The sequence below is a fragment of the Apium graveolens genome, chromosome 2 (assembly GCF_009905375.1).
Source record: "Apium graveolens cultivar Ventura chromosome 2, ASM990537v1, whole genome shotgun sequence".
In the NCBI taxonomy this organism is placed as follows: domain Eukaryota; kingdom Viridiplantae; phylum Streptophyta; class Magnoliopsida; order Apiales; family Apiaceae; genus Apium; species Apium graveolens.
This window is the reverse complement of record NC_133648.1, coordinates 122,643,854-122,664,188: the sequence shown is the minus strand read 5'-3', so window position 1 is coordinate 122,664,188 and position 20,335 is coordinate 122,643,854. Positions and strand designations below refer to the sequence as shown.

The following is a 20,335-nucleotide window of genomic DNA, read 5'->3' as shown; positions in this document are numbered from 1 at the left end:
TTTAAATTGAAATTTTTTAATTTAGAATTTTTTAATTTGTTGGTGGAATTCCATTTTAATAAAATGATATGAATATTATAAAAACTGTATTTTAGTTTCACCACTAGAAAATAATAAAATTGTTCAAACCGTAATATGATTACAATTCTATTTTCGTAAAATTCTAAATTATTTCTTGATAGGGTATTTGGTTTCATCTTAGTATGGTTACACCGTATTTTGGTTTCACCCCTATATTTCTCTTTCATGTAGAGTTCTATATTATTGTTTAACAAAATATAGATTGAAATCATATTATAATTCCAATATTTCTATTTTTCGTAGATTTTTTTATTAAAATAATAAAATGGAATCCTTTATACATTGTTATTATTAATTAATAAGTAAGCCATCTTTTAAGGGATACTTTGGTTTTACCCCTTTTGGTTTTAAGAACTTTTGATTTCACCCCTTTTTAAATATTACTATAGCTCCGAATATACCATTTTTATTCTTTGTTATTCCTATATGACTTATAATTCTTTATGTAATATGTTACCCTTTTTTAATTCTTATGTACCACATATTAATATTGTTTTTATATAAACAGAAACGTATATACATTGTAATTTCTAAATTCGTACTTACAAATTCTATTTTAGCACCGAATGCAAATTTATATATACATAATAAATATTTTATTAGAAAAAATTATGCAATCACAATCTATATAAAATTACAAATTCAGCTAACAATAAAATATTTAATATGCAATTATTTAGTAATGTTGATTTAATTTTTTGTTAAATTATATGTCAATCGTGTTGCTCATTGCTTGACTAAAGTTCGATGTAAAATATTAGTTAAGTTTTTTTGAACAACAGATACATAATAACGTTGAGTTTGTTATTGTAATAAGATTTGAGTTAATGAAAACTGTATATAATTTAAAAAGAAAAATTATAATAATCGTACAATTTTTTTATATATATTTTAATTTTTATTTCTATAATCATTATTTAATATTAATATTTTGATCTCAGCCCGTGCTTCGCACGGGTTATCTACTAGTATGATATAATATATCGAACTGTAATTGCTTAATAGAAAATGTATTATTAGAGTATCTCCAATGGTGTTGTCGACTATAACTGATTAGCTAAAGCGGACCTGTAAGATAATATGTTAAATTTGTTGAATTTGTAAGACATTGTATTTCGATGGTACTGGTTATATTGGTTAGTTATATTTTAAAAATAGTATGTTATTAAAATTTTATGTTATTATAAATAAAATATATTACTTCAATATTTAATAAATGATTAGATTTTTTTTACATTTGTTACAGATTTATGGTGGTTCAACAAATATAACCAACAGGTTGGCTATATTTATAGATAAGGAAAATGTACCAGATGAATTTTTTTTACATAATCACTATATTTTTTATTTTTAATATGTATTAATAATTTTTAACTAAAGGTTTTAGATAGTTGGAGATGTTCTTTGCAGTTTTTTTGGATATAACTACAGTTGAGTACAACTTTCAAACTTTACGTTACAAAAACACAAAAATTAAATCTGGATTTTGTTGATATAGCGATGCATTTATACGAAAAAACTACAAAAGTCAAAACATTTAAGAAAAGATTACAATTTATAAAGAATTAGATATGCTCTTATTTAATTTCTGGAGTAGATTTTGTTGTGGGCCAGCTCGATGAAGTAACATCCATGTACATAACCTCGTCTGTGTGCCTTTTTTCAACATATATACTCTGCAAACTTGATCAGTGAAATAGGCAAGGAGTTGTTGGCATTTGTGAAATCAAGAAGCATACTATTCGGTGAGTTCTTTTTAATTTTTCTATGTTTTTTTTCGTTTGAGAAATGATTAGGGTTTAATACATTATTGTTGTTATTGAATGTTGATTTTGGTGTTAAATAAAACTAGATTTCATTTTGTGTAAATGGAGAATTCTGCGGGAAAAACTCAACATGATATCAACTTAGCTGCAAGGAAAGCCCAAGAAGCAGGTTTAATCACTTTTCTTCACTCTTTTTTCCTAATAATTGTTTTATGTATCTCTTTCGGTCTTTCCATTTTCATTCATTTCTTAAAAACACCTCAAACACACACACACACACACATCTCTCACTCACTTGTCACACATACATACATATGTAGGAAAGCTAATTAGTCTCTTGTCTCGGCTGACCTTTATAAATCAAATTATTTTTTCGAGGCCAGCTTGGATTTTAATAGTGAAAAAACTTTTTTGCAAGCCCTTGTTGTTTTGAACATAGAGAAATTGCTGATGAGGCTTTTTTGAATTTATTTGTTTTTGTGCATGTAAAGCCTTGAGAAGGTACCAAGCTACTGAATGGCTCCACAGCCTAGTTGGGCCTCTTGGCATATCTAATCAGCCATCTGAGGAAGAATTTATTTCTTGCTTGAGAAATGGTTTGGTCCTGTGCAATGCGATTAACACGATTCAGCCGGGATCAATTCAAAAGGTAACAAATTTTATTTTTCCATCTTATCTATATATGTGTTTGCGAGTCCATACGATTTATTGAATTTTTAGGGTTTCTGTTTTTTGTTTCTTTCATCGCTGATGGTTTTTTGTTTTTCGATTTGTGTAAGGTCGTTGAGAGTCACTTACCATCTGAATCACCTTCTTTGGACTCCCAGCCGTTGCCAGCGTTTCAATATTTTGAAAATGTTAAGAATTTTTTGGTAGCAGCAGAAGAGTTGAAGCTAACGACTTTCGAAGCATCTGTCCTTGAAAGGGTGGGTTACATTTCGAATTTCAGACATCAGTATGGATATTCGTTGACATGCTTGTATTTCTTGTTAATTTTTTACCTGTATATCTTATTAGGACAATTTGGAGGCTGGATCATCAACTAAGGTAGTTGATTGCATTTTGGAGCTTAAAGCTTTACATGATTGGAAACAGATGAATGGAGGAAATGGATTTAATAAGCCTCCGAGGTCCCAGTTTGCAATGCTTACTGCTGGTAAAATTAATTCGCAAGTTTCAGAGGTTTTCGATCCTCATAGGCGATTATCAATGACTGGAAGCTGCAATAGAGAAACACCTACTGAGAGTGAAACACAGAATCTTGAAGGTTTAATTTTTTGTTCTCTCTTGCATATCTGATTGTAAATTTAAATAATTGCTGAGCTCACGTCACTCATTTTCACATAATTGATTAGCTGTATTTGATTCTGTTACGTTTAGATCTGGAATGGGCTTTTTATGTAGAGGGGACCCTGCTGGCCATGAATTTGTGGTGTTACATGTTGTTATAGCTATGAATCACTTGCCTTTAACTTACTATTTTTACGCCAGTTATCCCAGATTCATTTGTTTATTATGTTTCATTTTGAGTTGTGATTTCCTCCGTTTATGTCTACTTTCTGGATATTTCAGAGTTAATTGTGGCAACTCTTGCTCAATATATGGTGGATAAAAAGGAAAATTTTGAGGCTAACCTTCTTGCATCCATCCACAGTAGAAATCCGGTAATTTTTTCATCATATTAATATGTCAGTGTAGACCAGTAATAGATTTATAATATAATAGATTTACATTTGAAGTATCTCCATTACAGGCTGCAGTCAAAATCTTATGCAAGAATATGTTAAGCTGTTTAAATGAACAAGAACATAGGAAAATGCAACCAGAGGTGAGTTGGTTGAATCTTAAGTAATCTGAACCTAGTTTATCTTCTTGTGTGTTACAAAATACGTCCTTTTCTGGAAAATGAAACAATTTGCTATATTGGAAGAAAGCTCAACTACGCATGCCTTTTCTGTGTTGTACAATATAGGTTTGATATCTAAGGATTTTCTATTATTTATATAGGATATATATATCTCGATCAGGTTGTTGAGGGAAAGACCTTAGTGCATGGATATCTGTCCACTTAGGCTTCATAACTATCTACCATGCAAATTTTTGTGTAAAACCAAATGCCTATTCACACAAAATTGGCAATTTGACATTCATTTGTCTAAACTTTCGACCTCCATTGGAGTTCCTTGCAAGTAATTCCAGTTTTGTCTGAAATATTTGTAAGTTGTACCCTGCGATTAATCATGAATAGCTTTTCTTGGAAATCAGGTAAAACGACGCACCCTTGGTGATCTTTTAAAAGAAGAATGTGATGTGCACTTGAGAACTACTAAATTAATGGAAAGTTCTTCAATTCTTGGGACAAATGAGGTAATATTATATTCATCTCAATTAGTGTACTTCAGTAGTCCTACCATTTTGTATATTACTAGGTAATGCAGGACATTAAACTATTAGCTTGAAAAATCTAAGAAGTACAAATACCGAGTGCCCTACTAGCCCTAGTATGACCTGATGGGGGCCTCATTGCGAGGATACTTGGGAATACACTTACAAATTATTAAGTGTAATATTCTTTCTGTTTTTAACTTTGTATTTTGTTTGATAAAATACAGTTCCTGTTGAATGTAAATTTGAACAAGATATCACAAATTATCATGTATCCCCGCGCCATGGCGTCCCCAATTCACAAGGACTATGTAGTGGTAATTGTAATTTAAAAGATTGTTACCACCACTTGTTCCACTTTTATTTCATGTAAAGTAGTAATAGGGAACTCCTAACAGTATTGGAGAGGACGAGAGAATGATGTACAAGCCAGAGTCATTAAGTTGCTAACATTAATTTTATTGTCACATCCTTGCTGCTTATTAACCTTTTTTAAGAAGTAGTAGATACCGCCATTTTTGTAGTATCCTTGGCTTATATTTCTGTTGTCCTTCACAACATTTTCACCCCACCCTAATAGTCTAGAATTCAGTTGTTTCCTTTATCAGAAGATGTTTCTGTTTATGATTTGTAAGCACTTGTCGTAATGTTTCTAAGCATATATAAATTGGTCCAATTCTTTCTTTTGGAAGGTAAGAATTGCTTAGATAAGTAATTTTTATTTGAAGTGATATTTATACACTTATCCCACACTTTTGTTTTGTGATCGCAGTGTTGTGGCGCTTGCTTAGATAAAGGTTACTGCAACCATGAAAAGCTTCTCATGATGCAAGAAAATGAACTATCAGTAAGCTATTCAATATTCTATGTTGGGGATTTGAAAAAATTTTACTCTTCTTTTCTTGATTATGCATATTGGTACATTCAATTCAACACGAACAAATTTTGTATGATCGGAAGGTTTTTCTCTTTATAGCACTGTTTAATTATTAGCTGATGGAGTATCATTCACTGTGGCTATGCCATTCTCAGTCAGAATGTTGTATATTTCAATATTTACCATGTTACACCTAATTGTCCTGCAGAAACTTAAGTCATTGCTATCAAGAACCAAGGCTGAGTTTGAAGACTTGCAGTCTCAGTTGCAAAAGGACATGAAAGTTCTAGGTATGCATCCGTTAGCGGTATCCGACATTATGTGTAGAATCCATCCCATTTTATTTAGCCATCTTAAGAAATGTTACATTATGTTTATCCCCGCAAATTCCTATATGTGAAACAACTGATATACACTAATTTCTTGGACATGCAATTTATGCATGTATGATGTCTAATGCTTATGAGTACTGGATTTGTATTAATTCTTAGATAGTTCTTAAAAGTACCAACTCTTCTTCTTCTTCTTTTTTTCGCATGGACCAGAGAGTCAGGTGCGAGAGATGTCTACGGCAGCTCTTGGGTACTATAAGGTTGTAAAAGAGAACGAGAACTTGCACAACAAGGTTGAGGTTCTCAAAGGTTAGAGAAATTAAACTCGCCAAAGTTATCATTTATTTTATTATGTATTTTCATATCAAATTCTCCATCAAAGTGTGGATTGTACATGAGCGTCATGGCAAATTGTTATAGTTTGAAGTATTCTTTTTTTTAAGAAAACATGTAACATGTTAAGATTATGCTGATATATTCTAATGTTCAACAGGAGGTCTTGAGAAAACCTTAAAGATAGTTGATGTTAGCCCAGAAGAGGCGGAACTTCAAAAAGAGGTACACCTATATAATATGTCTGATATGTGTGTGGGGTGGTTTAACAATAAACGGATGCTTTCCCATCTTATTATGGAATCCTAACTGCATAAAGCTGTCTCTATTACTATCTTTCTTTAATCGGAATAATACATCTTGTCATTAGCAATTTGAACAGACTTTATGTTTGATTTCTTATTTCCATTTTTTTATACTGGCACCAATTATTTAAAAAATTTGAGAGCTCTCTGGACTTCAGATGACAATCTAGATGATAACTGTAAAGAAAAAGTTGAAAACTCGTTACACTGACAATTTGGATGTTGATCGTGTAAATTGTATCTATATTTATGGTAGTAATGAAAAGCTCATGTGTATAATGTCTTGTCAATATGCTTAATAAGCCTCTATGATCTGAATTTGAAATGAGATCTTATAACAAAATGACACACATATTTTCAACAAATTTAACTGAGAGAGTCGTTGTGTGTTAACACAGAAGCTCTATGGTGTTTGTTTCTTTTTTGACCCTGATAAAGATGCTGACATATCTCATCGATAGATGCATAATCATGATGTATAATTTTTATTTTCCTGCTAAAATTTTGCAGCTTGAGAGCCTTAAAACGGCGTTGTCTAAGAAGGAACTTCAGAGTTCCAAAATGACTGTTCTCATGGAAATCAAATCACCTTCAGGTAAGTCAAAATCAGCGACCGACAAAACTTCGGCAAGTGCTCGAAGGCCAAGCACTGATTCTTCCGGCATAGACAGACGAGAGAAACCACAATTAAATAAACTCGAAGAAGCAAAATTGTTACATAGTGCTTCTGTGATAACTTCGCCTCCCCGAAGGTTGTGCATTGAGAATCGCTCCACCCAGAATCCAGAGAAATCATCCAGTTCCCGAAGGTTAAGCGTTGAGAATCGTTCCACCCAGAAGGTGGAAAAATCATCAAGTGTCCGAAGGTTAAGCACCGGAACTTCCATTATGGATAGATTGGGGAAAGCACAGGAACCTAATTATCTGTTTGAGAAAGCTGTGACAATTTCCAAGAGAATTCCCCATAATTCCCGAAGGTTAAGCAGTGATGGTGGACAACATGCACAGACAGCATATCTGGAAGACCAAAAGGTCAAAACTCCTTCTGTACATGATCGAACCAGAAGGCTAAGTTTGGAAGGTCAGAAATATGTGAACAAAGACTCCGTGATTTCAGAAAGGTCTGGTCTGCCTCGGGCTGCAATGTCAGCTTCAAAGCCAAAAGTGTACACTAGTATAGGTGATTTTAGACCCGAGGTATCTCGTCAAATGGATCCTAAGAGTCCCTTGTATCCTGTTTCTGATAGTCATGTGGTAAGACTTGAAAATGGAAGAAAAGTTCCATCTTCCCTTGAACCACCCGGAACTCCAGAGGCTGTCTATGCCAGAAGTCAGCTGACTAGTGAGTCGTTGGAGTCACAGACAGCTAGCATGAAATCTACTGTAAATGGAAAGACGTCTCAAATAAGGAAATCACTTCGGGCTATTGGGAAACTGATCAACGGCTCCGAGAAGAGGTAAGGTGCAACCCTTAAGTTCTTGATAGTATTTGTGTAGTTTCAACTATAACATTGTTTAATTTGTTATGGTGGCACAATATATATGTTGATTTATATCCCATGAGATACCATTTTAATATCTATATATATTGATTGAGACAAGTTAAAAATATTGAAATGTAGAAAGTTGTTGCAACTCCCTTTAAACATTAACACGAAATTACAGGAATGTGGAGAAACGGATGGAAACAACTTTTGATGCCACAAATAGGATGCATGATCTGAAGTTACCAGTTGCACGTGATGCGAGGATGCTGAGAAGTCATTCACTGACCGGGACTTGGCCCCCAGTCACGTCAAGTACACCCTCATTTGGAATAATTTCAAGTGGCAATCGTAAGTGTTATTTGTAGTAAAATCTCAAGCCTCATTTACAATGTACATATATGTTGGCGTCTTTATCTTGAAATTATAGATTATTTTCACCATATGCTTATGAATCTTGACTCTGAAATTGTTATCTCCTACAGGTTTATTGCATGCCCGTTCACCTTCTCCAGTCCGTGCTTCTGACAAGTCACCGGGACATGGGCTTTAAGTCTTTAACTGGGCTATACAAAATTAGAAGGGACCGCGGAAAGGGCTTTAGACTGACATGCGGATACTGGAGATAGGAAAATGATATTGTTCATCTCTTACATCGCTTACTAGTGTATTTTCTTTGTTAAACTTGAACTAGCTAAAAGTAACAGTAGTCTGGACGGAGCTTAAAAGCTTTCATTGTTTTAAACTATAAATTAAATGGGATGCCTATTTTCAGGCTTGTTGGTTGATCAATATTTTAAAGCATTAAAAGGTTATATCTGAATATTGTTACTTCAGATGCTATCAGGGGTGCAAATGAAGAATCTTGCACTTCAGAATCCAGTAATATTTGAGAAAGTCCGATTTCTATTATCTTTGTGGCAGGTCTGATAAAATTCTTAATGCTATGCTTTGGGATGAAAAGGATTGGAATAGGTACAAAGACTAGTAAGCTTAGATTCGGCTCGAATTTACAAATACTCGTTCGGATTTGGTCCGGATTCAAATAATTTTGTTCTAGGATAAGAACCACAGGGCTCCGTTGTTTTCTTGACACATTTGAATGAAAAATTCATTTAGTTGTTCAGAATTTTGCAAAAATGACACAGAACGCCATTATTTTTGGGATTCTACCATATTGTTACACAGAAGTAGAGGCGTTCTGAGGTATAATCCCTTTTTTTTATTTTTTATTTTCCTCCCCTTTGTTGCCTTGTATTTCTGCAGATTTGTGCGGTCGTAAAATCATGTGAGGGCTTGTTTTGAAATGCTTATATTTAACTGTTAAAAAATAATTTTGGTTTAATTTTTTTTTGTTGTTTAGTGAGGTAAATCTGTTTTTAGTATGTATTTTTTTTTGTAATTTTAAAAACTGTGTATATATGATTTTTGGAGGTGGAGAAAGGGTGTCATGAGAAAGGGTTACTCATTTTTTGACGAAAACACATTTTCACAATTTTTTGAAATATAGTTTTAAATTTTATTTTGGTTGAATTCTTTTTTTGTTGAGTAGTGATGTAAACCTATTTGTAGTATGTATTTTTTTTTAATTTTAAAATTTTTTTGTATGGTTTTAGTTGCTTGAAAAAGGGTATCATGGGGGAAAAATTCATGGAAAAAATTATTATTTCATATTTATTTTATAAATTTGTATTTCTATTTCATAAATCTCAAAAATAATAATATTTCATAAATTTATGTTTTTTATTTTAAATTACCAGAACTTAAAATAAATTTCAAAAAATTGTCCATTTAAATTGTTTTTATTTATGTTTCTTTTTATAGGAATTTTTCGTTGAGAATTTCGAGAATCTTATCTTCTAGAGGCTATCTTCAAAATCTGACGAAAAAGTAGATTTCTCCTACAAAGGTTTGTCATCTATGTGTGTATATATACATATATATATATATATATATATATATATTTTCCTTACTTTTGTTGCTTAATTGTTAATATTTTCTGTAAAACAGGGAAATGGAAGGGCACATGAATGTCAATTTTTTTTGGGTGGAGTGGTTATTCGAGAAGGTACTAATATCAACTACTCTATCGATCCCAAAAAAATGATGTTTATTAGGTTTGGTACCACTTTTGATGAGCTTAAACTTCTTGTTTACAATTTAATGAATATTAGTTCGTATAAATGGAATTTGAAATTGAGTTTGAAGTATCCTTACCATGGTCAATACAACCTAGTTGAAGGTTTTTATCAAATGGAAATATTATGTGATGATGATGTTACACGCATGTTAAATGTCCCTGCCATATTGTTGAACGTTCAAGGAGATATTTTTTGTTAATCGAAACAGAGGAAATTGTTGTTGATGACTCGTACTCATTCCAACTTAATTTAGGGTCTCAGCCGACACAAATAACATACGGAAGTAATGTCTACACGGGATAGTCAGATCTACTTTTTCAAAGTGGAGAGTGCAAAGGCGAAATTGGTGAAAAAGGTGTAAGGTATGAAGGGGGGACTAGTCAATATGGTGGAGTGTGTAGTCAATATGGTGGAGAGTATGGAAGGGAGAATAGTCAATATGCTGGAGAGTATGGAGGGGGGAGTAGTCAATATAGTGGAGGGTATGGAGGGGGACTAGTCAACTTGGTGGAGGATATGTAGGGGGGACTAGTCAACACATTGGAGGGTATAAAGGGGGGACTAGTCAACATGGTGGAGGGTTTGGAGGGGAGAGTAGTCAATATGGTGCATGTTGTGCAAGACATGCCTGTACCTTAACAAGACTAAGATATTTTGTCAACCCTAAGTAAGTTGTATTGCTATCTTAATTTGTATTTTGTACTTGTAACATTTTAAAGTATGTAAAAATATAAAGAAGCAGACTGGAGTCTTTTTCCTTAAACAGTATCAAGCCTAAGGATTCTATCTAAAACAAGATCAAGATGATCATGCCTCAGAAGAATTTTGAAGAAACTTGGAGTTGAATAAATCTGTTTGGATAAAAATACTCTAAGTCAAGATATCTACAAGTCAAAGATTTAGTGTTATAGAGAAGTCATTCGAGGACTCCAAATGACTTATCGAGAAGCCAGGAAAGCTACTAGAGAACTCAGAGAGATATGGACAAGTCAATTGAAGACATGAAGTTTGGAGATATCGACAAGTCATTTATTCTCTAGAGAACTCAGAGTTATCGACAAGTCTACATTCATTAGAGAACTCTGAGTTATCGATAAGTCAAAGTCCACTAGAGAACTCAGAGATATCGATAAGTCAAAATTCACTAGAGAACTCTAAGTTGTCAACAAGTCAAAGTGAAGCATGAAGCTGAGAGATCTCGACAAGCCAAAGTCTCATTCGAGAACTCAGAGACCTCTATAAGTCAAATTCACTATAGAGTATTAGAGATCCTGATAAGTCAATATACTTATCGAGATGTCAAGATCTCTATATGCCTAACTGGAGATCTCGAGGTAAATTCTCAAAGTACAAAATACAGATCAGTTCAATATCCAAGATATACAATCAAAAAATAATCCAACCAGCTGGATAAACAAGTCTACAAAAAGCAGCTTGAACGATGTGCAAGATCAATGGTGAAGATTAACTGACAAAAGAAGATCAAAATAATCACAGGATGCTAAAGATATGTTAAACCAGAAATAGAAGATTCACTTTTCCTAAAATGGAAATGACAAGTGACAGTTTAATAAAGGTTAATAACATGTCTTATTATACACTGTGTAAACTAGTAGTTAACTGAGTTATAAATTTAACACTGGTCTTTTTTCAGTTGTAACAATATTTAGATAGAAAATCTTGTAACACTCTCAAGAAGAAGCTAAGCTCTTTATCAACAAAGAGCCTAGAAATTTTGTAGCAAAACATTCTTAATTTTAATATAAAATTAAGTGAGTTTTGAAAACCTGTGTTCTTTATTCTTGCAAGTTTAATTTCTGCATGAACACACTTTCACTATTAATTTACTTTGTTCAACCATAAAAGATTCAAAAAAAGCTTTAAAACAGTAAAACACATTCACCCCCCCCCTCTGTGTGTTATTCATTTCCTAACAAGTGGTATCAGAGCAAGATCTGAAAGTAAATAGATTCAAGATCTTGGAAGAATGAATACACAGAAAATCAGTAGCATCAAAATTCCTACCTTTGACAAAGCTAACTACACTCTTTGGAAAAAGAAAATATTGTTGTTTATCAGGATGGTCAATCCACTCTATATTCAGATTCTCAAAAATGGGCCCTTCACTCCCATGGTTAGAGTTGAAGAAACAACAGATGGTGATATGGTCATTTCAGCTCATTATGCTCCGAAAGACCCTTCTGAGTATTCTGAGCCTGAAAAGGAGAAAATTTCCCTGGATAGTGGCTTGCAACTAATACTGATAGAATCACTTGACAATGTGATGTACAACAACATTGTCAACTGTGACACTGCCAAACAAATCTGGGAAAAGATTGAAATACTTTGTGAAGGAACTGAGGAAGTTAGATCTAGTCAAAGAAGGATACAGATTTTACAATATGAAGGTTTCATGGCCAACCCAAAAGAAAGTATAACTAATGTGATTGAAAGATTCAATAAGCTGATAAATGACTTGCAGCTCCATGACAAATACTATAAAGCTGAAGAATTGAACTTAAAGTTCTTTCTTACTCTCTCTAATCATTTGGAACAGAAAATCTCAGCAATCAGGGAAGGGAGAGACTTAAGCAGAATAACACTGGAAGTTCTATATGGAATTCTTAAAACATATGAACTAGAAATGATTCTAAGGAAATCATTGAGATTTGGTCAAGGACATGTAGTAGATAGCTCAAGTGCTTTAATTGTCATTGAAAGCCAAACATCTAATGATGATCCAAGATCTCAAACTCCAGTTGCCTCAACAAGTGAACAAAGAACAAATGATTCACAAGAACAAGTTATTCTGGAATTGGAGGAAGATGAGTTCTACACTCTTGATGAACTGGATGAGCTAGATCAGTCAATGGCCTATTTGGCTAGAAAATTCTCTAACATTAGAGTAAGGAAGCCAATATACTTCAAGGGTAAAGGACAGTCTTTCAACAAAGACAATACCTGGAAAGAAAATGGAAATACACTTTTGACAGCAAGAATGGTTACAAAACTGGATATGTTGACAGATCTAAGATAAGGTGCTTCAACTATGATGAACTAGGCCATTTTGCTACAGAATGCAGGAAATCCAAGAAAGCAAAGAAAGATAAAGCTTATCTTGAACTAGAACCAAAGTATGAAGCTCTTCTGAAGAAACAGCAAAGCAAAGCTTATATTACAGAGGGAAAAAGTTGGGATGACTCTGAAAATGATGAAGATGAATAATTTGGAAATTATGCACTCATGGCCTTGGAGCAAGGAGAATCATCCTCATCTAAATCACAGGTACCAACTATTAGTGTTTGTGCCCTAGAGACAACACTATTATGTTTATATTATGAAACATTTGGATTATTAATTATGATTATATGAATTATTCTTTAGTAATTTATTATATCTTTATTTTATGCGATAAGATGTTAGATTAATAAATGTCCTTGGAATATGATATGTAAATATATATCTCTAAGTACGTGACTTAGAAATGAGATTATGAGAATAGTATTGATATTCCTAAAGGTCCCTAGTCAAGTATTATTGTTAAGGGACGATAATAAATACATTGAGACTAGTGTGTTTGTTGGCTGATGATCACATCTCATTGATCATAGGTATGGTGATACTAAATTTAAAACACAGGCACATATATTAAATACATGGTGCTGAATTGACCCGTTGTGAGATATTACATGTTTATAGTGTCATAAGTTAATCTCACAATGATAATGATGTATTGGTCCTTTGACCTGAAATCATTATATTTCTATACGAGAATTAATATACTTTGATACTATTAAAAGTTATCCTTGACTGGGTAATAATAAAAGTAGACATTGGGTATATTATGAATCGTATGAGAAATATGAATGATCTAGATGGGATTTAGCTCTCTTTTATTAAAGGAGTGATATTATTGGCCTCTTGATTGAGTAAGACTATAAAATGCATGGCCGTGCTCAAATACTGATTTGTTTAATAGTTTACTCATTGATCAAGGAAAGAAGGATTGAACGTTAACAGAGGATGACACAATGCATGCCTCGAGTTTGATCTATAATATAAGGCTAAAGGGTTTATATTACATTGTAAATTATTCACGAAAGGTTTAATTGATCACCGATTTAATTATTATTACTTGGGTAACAATGATGTATTACTAGATGCCGCTCATTGTTTATGATTTTAAATTAGATTTAAAATTGTTGTCAACGTAATAATAAAATAAATGGTCGCACAAAGAATGATTGAAGGATTATTTAATTTAAATTCACATTTAAATTAAATGTAAGTAATTCGAATTATTTATTATTAATTAAATGTGACTTAATTAATTAAATAAATAGGAAATTCAAATTTAATATGAAATCCGAAATTAAGTTATTGGATGATTAAGTGAGACTTAATAATACAATAATTAGAATTTCGAATTTAATAATAATAATAACTCTAAAATTCAATTTAGGGTTGGAGGCCCATTAACTCTTGCCTATATAATATCTCTTTCTAATAGAATTAATATTAAACATTTTATTTGAAATAACATAAAACCTAGTAGCTTGAAGAGAGATAGAGAGAGCAAGAAGGCGGCCTCAAGAACGTGCTAGTACACACTCATCCTCCGTGCGATCATTCGTGTAGATACCTTCAAGGCGTAGATCGTTCCAGCGATGGGCTACGTAGTGATTATTCAAGATCTCCATCTTTCCATTAACATAAAGCTTCTTAAGGTAAAACATCTATTCTCTGTAATTATCCGTTCATTATACATAGATCCTGCGATAGGGATTCGAAAATTTTATTTTTCCGTTGCGTTTTTATGCTCGAATCCCTAATAATGGTATCAGAGCTATGTGTATAATGGGATAATTTGGTAACATATTTTACAGTTTTTCAATATATTAAGTATGAATCAGATCTGCCATGTATGTATGTGATACGATTTATATGTGATATTTAATATGCATGTTGTTATGTTGATTTATGATCGAGCTAATTATATAGAGCTTTTTGGATATTCACGTGATATTTATGCATATAATGATATGAGCACGTAATAAATTTTTCATGACTGATCAGTATGCGATTTGTATGTTATGCATGATATCTGGCTTATAGATAGAGATCTAATATGTTGGACAGATGGTGTGTTGACATGATCTGTGAAACGGGGTATGTTTAGTATGTATATGATACATGCTTCTAGAACTACATATGATGTAGTAGAGGCAGAGACTGGTTCAGATATGATATAATGTTCCGAAATTGAGATTTCTGTACAAGACTGGTTCAACTCGACCCCAGCTGGGGTCTGCCGCCCCCGGACCCCGCCCGGGGGCTGCCGCCCCTGAATCCCCGCCCAGGGTTGCCGCCCCGGACCCCTGCTTCATTTTATTTTTTCTCAAAGTACTTTATCTTTTTACTTGAGCATGGTGCTGGTTATGGCCTTAAGACCTTTAGATTAAAGTTTATGGTTTTGGTTTTATAAATACGACTTGCATGTCATTTTCATTATTCTTGTAACTATATTACCTCGAATGTAACTCGAGTTTTCTTATTTAAGTACAATAGTATAGGTTGTTTTTATGTAATGTACTTCAAGAAGGAATGATCCAAGAGGAGAAGCAACAATCGAGACAAGAAGAATGAAGACATGTAATTGTAATTGTATTTATATTATTCACCATAGATTGACCTTGCTCCTTTCATTAGCTTGAAAGGATCACATAGGATAAATGCCATAACCAAGCACGTTTACATACCGCACTTTACATATTGATGTATGAATGTATGTATAGAATAGTTAATGATGCATGCTTTAATTAGATTAATCATGCATGAATGTATGTATTAGATACGTCACCCATACCATGCCTAAACAAGATAAAATCTGTAACGACTCAAAATTTTAAAATTTACAAACGATTATGAGATTCTTGTGTTTATGAAACATGGAATGAAATACGAATCTTCTTTATTTCCGACATGGGGCTATTTTGTCAACAACGGGTTCATAGAACTTGTAAGGCTGTGGGTTTTAAGCGAGACCGATGTGACTCCTCCACTACCTGGAAATCAAACCATTGACGAGTATTTATTTGAAGTATTTTATTCAAGGAAAAATTGGGAATCTCTTTATAATGGGATCATGATCGTTATAATACTAACAAAACCCTAATGTTTATATTAAGTTATTTAGATGTCTTCCAATATGTCCAACGCGTTAACCCCTAGATCGATAAGGAGTGGGTTCACCAGAGCGAAGTACTCCCATCTATCGTGGGATGACGTGTTGAAGTATATGATACTTTTTAGACCTTTGGGTTTTGAATCAACTAAGTTACCACAATAGGATTGTGAACTTAGAGGCATAGAGTTTGGTGAGATTTATTGGATAAATAAGAATAAATGTTGTTCCACTAAACTATCCAAGAGTTATATAGTTGATATAATTGACAAATGTTGTCTACCTTATTGAATCATGTTTTAAGAGTAAAGCCAAAGCTAAACTAAAACGTTGTGAAAATTTGGATCTTGGCTCACTAGAAAGTATATAGAAGATACTCTTTCAAAATTAATAGTTAGGGCTATTAATTTGATAAAATAGTGGGAGATATATATTTTGAATATATATGAATAATCACTTGAACATAATTTAATAATCATCTGTAGACTAATTTATCTTATGTATTTTAAACATTGTAGATATCAAATGGCAATTAATTCAAACAATTTCTCTGTGCGATCAGTCCTTGAGAAGGACAAGCTGACAGGAACAAACTTCCTTGACTGGAAAAGGAACTTGAGGATTGTCCTCAAACAAGAGTGCAAGCTCTATGTCATAGATATCCCTCGCCCTGCACCTCTCCCTGAAGGAGCATCCCGTGCTCAACATAATGTTTATCAAAAACATATCGATGATGACACGGATGTTCAATGTCTCATGTTCGCGACCATGAGTGTTGAACTTCAGAAACAACATGAGAATATGGATTCTTATAATATGATTAAGCACCTTAAACGTATGTTTGAAGGACAGGATCGTCAGGAGAGGTTTGATACTTTCAAATCGTTTCATGCATGTAAGCAGGGAGAATGTGATCCGGTTGGACCGCATGTTCTAAGGATAATTGGGTATATTGAGTACCTTGCCAAGTTGGGTGCCCCGATTGCTGTGGAACACCAGATTGACCTAATTTTGCAATCTTTAAATAGCAGCTATTCTCAATTTGTGATGAATTACAATATGAATGAGATAGATAAGAACCCCACCGAACTGTTGGCTACGTTGAAAACTGCTGAGACCAATGTTTAAAAGGCATCCCCTGCTTCCATGTTGATGGTGAATAAGGGGAAGGCCAAAGGAAAGGGTAAATGGAAAGGCAAGAGGAAGATAGGATCTAAATCGAATGCCAAGCCGAAACCTGATCCGACCAAGGCTTTGAAGCCTAAAGGTGGTGTTCCAAAGGTTGGTGATTGTCACTATTGCAAGAAACCAGGTCATTGAAAGAGGAACTATCATGCTTATTTGGAGGATCTGAAGAAGAAGAAGAATGTTGTTACTGCTTCTGATTCAGGTATTTATGTTATAGAAGTCAATTTGTCTACTTCTACACCTTGGGTATTAGATACTGGATGTGGTTCTCACATTTGTATAAATGTGCAGGAACTGCATGGAAGTAGGACATTGGCGAAGGGAGAAGTCGACCTACGAGTTAGCAATGGAGAGGTTGTTGCTTTAGCTGTAGGGACTTATCATTTATCGTTTCCCACTGGGCTTGTTTTAGAAATAGATAACTGTTTTTACGTGCCTGCGATTTGTAGAAACATTATTTCGGTTTCTTGTTTCGACAAGAAAGGTTTTTCATTTTTGATTCAGAATAATAGTTATTCCTTTTCATTCAATAATGTTACCTACGGGGTTGCACGTTTGTTTAATGGTTTATATGTTCTTGATATAGATACTCCTGTGTATAACATAAATAATGATAATAAATGTATTAAGATGAAAGACTCAAATCAAACATACCTTTGGCATTGTCGTTTAGGTCACATAAATGAGAAACGCATTTCCAAATTACATAAAGATGGTTACTTGGATAAATTTGATTTTGAATCATACGAAAAATGAAAATCTTGTCTCATTGGAAAAATGGCTAAATCTCCATTTACCGGACAAGGTGAAAGGGCCACCGAACGATTAGGACTTATAAATAGTGATGTATGTGGTCCAATGCGTACAATGGCAAGAGGTGGCTTTTACTACTTCTTTACTTTTACTGATGATTTCATTAGATATGGATATGTGTATCTTTTGAAGAAAAAATCCGATTCTTTTGAAAAGTTCAAATAATACAAGGCTGAAGTGGAAAAGCAAACAGGGGAAAGTATAAAAGTTCTATGATTAGATCGTGGAGGAGAATACTTAAACCTCGAGTTTAAAGGTATCTTGAAAGAGTGTGGTATCATATCACAACTTACTCCTCCTGGAACGCCTCAATGGAATGGAGTTTCTGAAAGGAGAAATCATACCTTGTTGGACAGGGTGCGATCGATGATGAGTCTAGCAGATCTTCCAATAAGTTTATGGGGTTATGCTCTAGAAACGGCTGCATATATACTAAACCGAGTACCATCTAAATCGGTTCAAAAGACTCCATATGAGATATGGACTGAGAAACGTCACAACATGTCTTTTATGAAATTATGGGGATGCGAAGTTATGAAACGCTTGGTACCTGACAAGTTGGGACAAAATCGGATAAATGTTATTTTGTGGGATATCCAGAAGAAACTAAAGGGTATAGTTTTTATAATCCTACCGAGAATAAAGTGTTTGTTGCTCGAACCGCTGTATTTCTTGAAAGAGAGTTTCTTTCAAAGAAAATTAGTGGAAGGACTGTAGATCTCGATGAAGATCGAGTTGTACAATATAATATTGAACCAGATTTGGAAAATGGGCAAGAAGTACATCAAGATGTTCCTGCTCCAGAAACACAGGTTGTTCGTAAATCTAGTAGGGCTCGTCATGAGCCGGAGATATATTATGGATTTCTCTTGACTCAAGATGATGATGTAATGCTCATAGATAATGATGAGCCTCTTACCTACCAAGATGCTATGAATAGTCCAGACTCCGAGAGATGGCTAGAGGGCATGAAATCTGAAATGGAATCCATGTATCAAAATAAAGTATGGACTTTAGTTGATCCACCTGAAGGGGTAAAATCTATAGGGTGCACGTGGGTTTTCAAGAAGAAAACTGACATGGATGGTAAAGTACAGACATATAAAGCACGACTGGTGGCCAAAAGTTTCAAACAAGTTCATGGTATAGACTATGATGAGACCTTTTCACCAGTTTTTATGGTCAAGTCCATCAGGATTTTGCTAGCAATAGTTGGTTACTACGACTATGAGATTTGGTAAATGGATGTCAAAACCGCTTTCTTAAATGGGAGCCTTGAAGAGGATGTATACATGATACAACCTGAGGGTTTTATCGATCCCATGTTTGCTAAGATGGTCTGTAAGTTGCTTCGATCTATTTATGGATTGAAGCAAGCCTCAAGGAGAAGGAATCGTCGTTTTGATGAAACAGTCAAATAATTTGGCTTTATTCAAAATGAAGATGAACCATGCGTTTACAATAATCTTGCACTTCAGAATCCAGTAATATTTGAGAAAGTCCGATTTCTATTATCTTTGTGGCAGGTCTGATAAAATTCTTAATGATATGCTTTGGGATGAAAAGGATTCGAATAGGTACAAAGACTAGTAAGCTTAGATTCGGCTCGAATTTAGAAATACTCGTTCGGATTTGGTCCGGATTCGAATAATCTTGTTCTAGGATAAGAAGAACCACAGGGCTTCGTTGTTTTCTTGACACATTTGAATGAAAAATTCATTTAGTTGTTCAGAATTTTGCAAAAATGACACAAAACGCCATTATTTTTGGGATTCTGCCATATTGTTACCCAGAAGTAGTGGCGTTCTGAGGTATAATCCCTTTTTTTTATTTTTTCTTTTCCTCCCCTTTGTTACCTTGTATTTGTGCAGATTTGTGCGGTCGTAAAATCATGTGAGGGCTTGTTTTGGAATGCTTATATTTAATTGTCAAAAAATAATTTTGGTTTAATTTTTTTTTTTTGTTTAGTGAGGTAAATCTGTTTTTTGTATGTATTTTTTTTGTAATTTTAAAAACTGTATATATATGATTTTTGGAGGTGGAGAAAGGGTGTCATGAGAAAGGGTTACTCATTTTTTGACGAAAACACATTTTCAAAATTTTTTGAAATATAGTTTAAATTTTATTTTGGTTGAATTCTTTTTTTGTTGAGTAGGGATGTAAACCTATTTGTAGTATGTATTTTTTTTAATTTTAAATTTTTTTTGTATAGTTTTAGTTGCTTGGAAAAGGGTATCATGGGGGAAAAATTCATGGAAAAAATTATTATTTCATATTTATTTTATAAATTTGTATTTCTATTTCATAAATCTAAAAAATAATAATATTTCATAAATTTATGTTTTTTTATTTTAACTTACCAGAACTTAAAATAAATTTCAAAAAATTGTCCATTTAAATTGTTTTTATTTATGTTTCTTTTTATAGGAATTTTTCGTTGAGAATT

The 20,335-nt window shown here is 33.4% G+C and overlaps 1 protein-coding gene across 1 annotated transcript; it reads left to right on the top strand.

Moving 5' to 3' along the window:
• Positions 1 to 1,697: 1,697 nt before the first annotated feature.
• LOC141706069 (uncharacterized) lies at positions 1,698 to 8,345 on the top strand. Its single transcript, XM_074508900.1, has 15 exons — positions 1,698 to 1,826; positions 1,934 to 2,016; positions 2,339 to 2,496; positions 2,627 to 2,773; positions 2,865 to 3,114; positions 3,420 to 3,511; positions 3,601 to 3,675; positions 4,113 to 4,214; positions 5,005 to 5,079; positions 5,318 to 5,399; positions 5,655 to 5,750; positions 5,935 to 5,999; positions 6,590 to 7,536; positions 7,745 to 7,914; positions 8,049 to 8,345. Exons 2-15 carry the CDS (start codon positions 1,950 to 1,952, stop codon positions 8,114 to 8,116), a joined length of 2,394 nt encoding a protein of 797 aa, XP_074365001.1. The 5' UTR covers positions 1,698 to 1,826; positions 1,934 to 1,949; the 3' UTR covers positions 8,117 to 8,345.
• Positions 8,346 to 20,335: the final 11,990 nt, after the last annotated feature.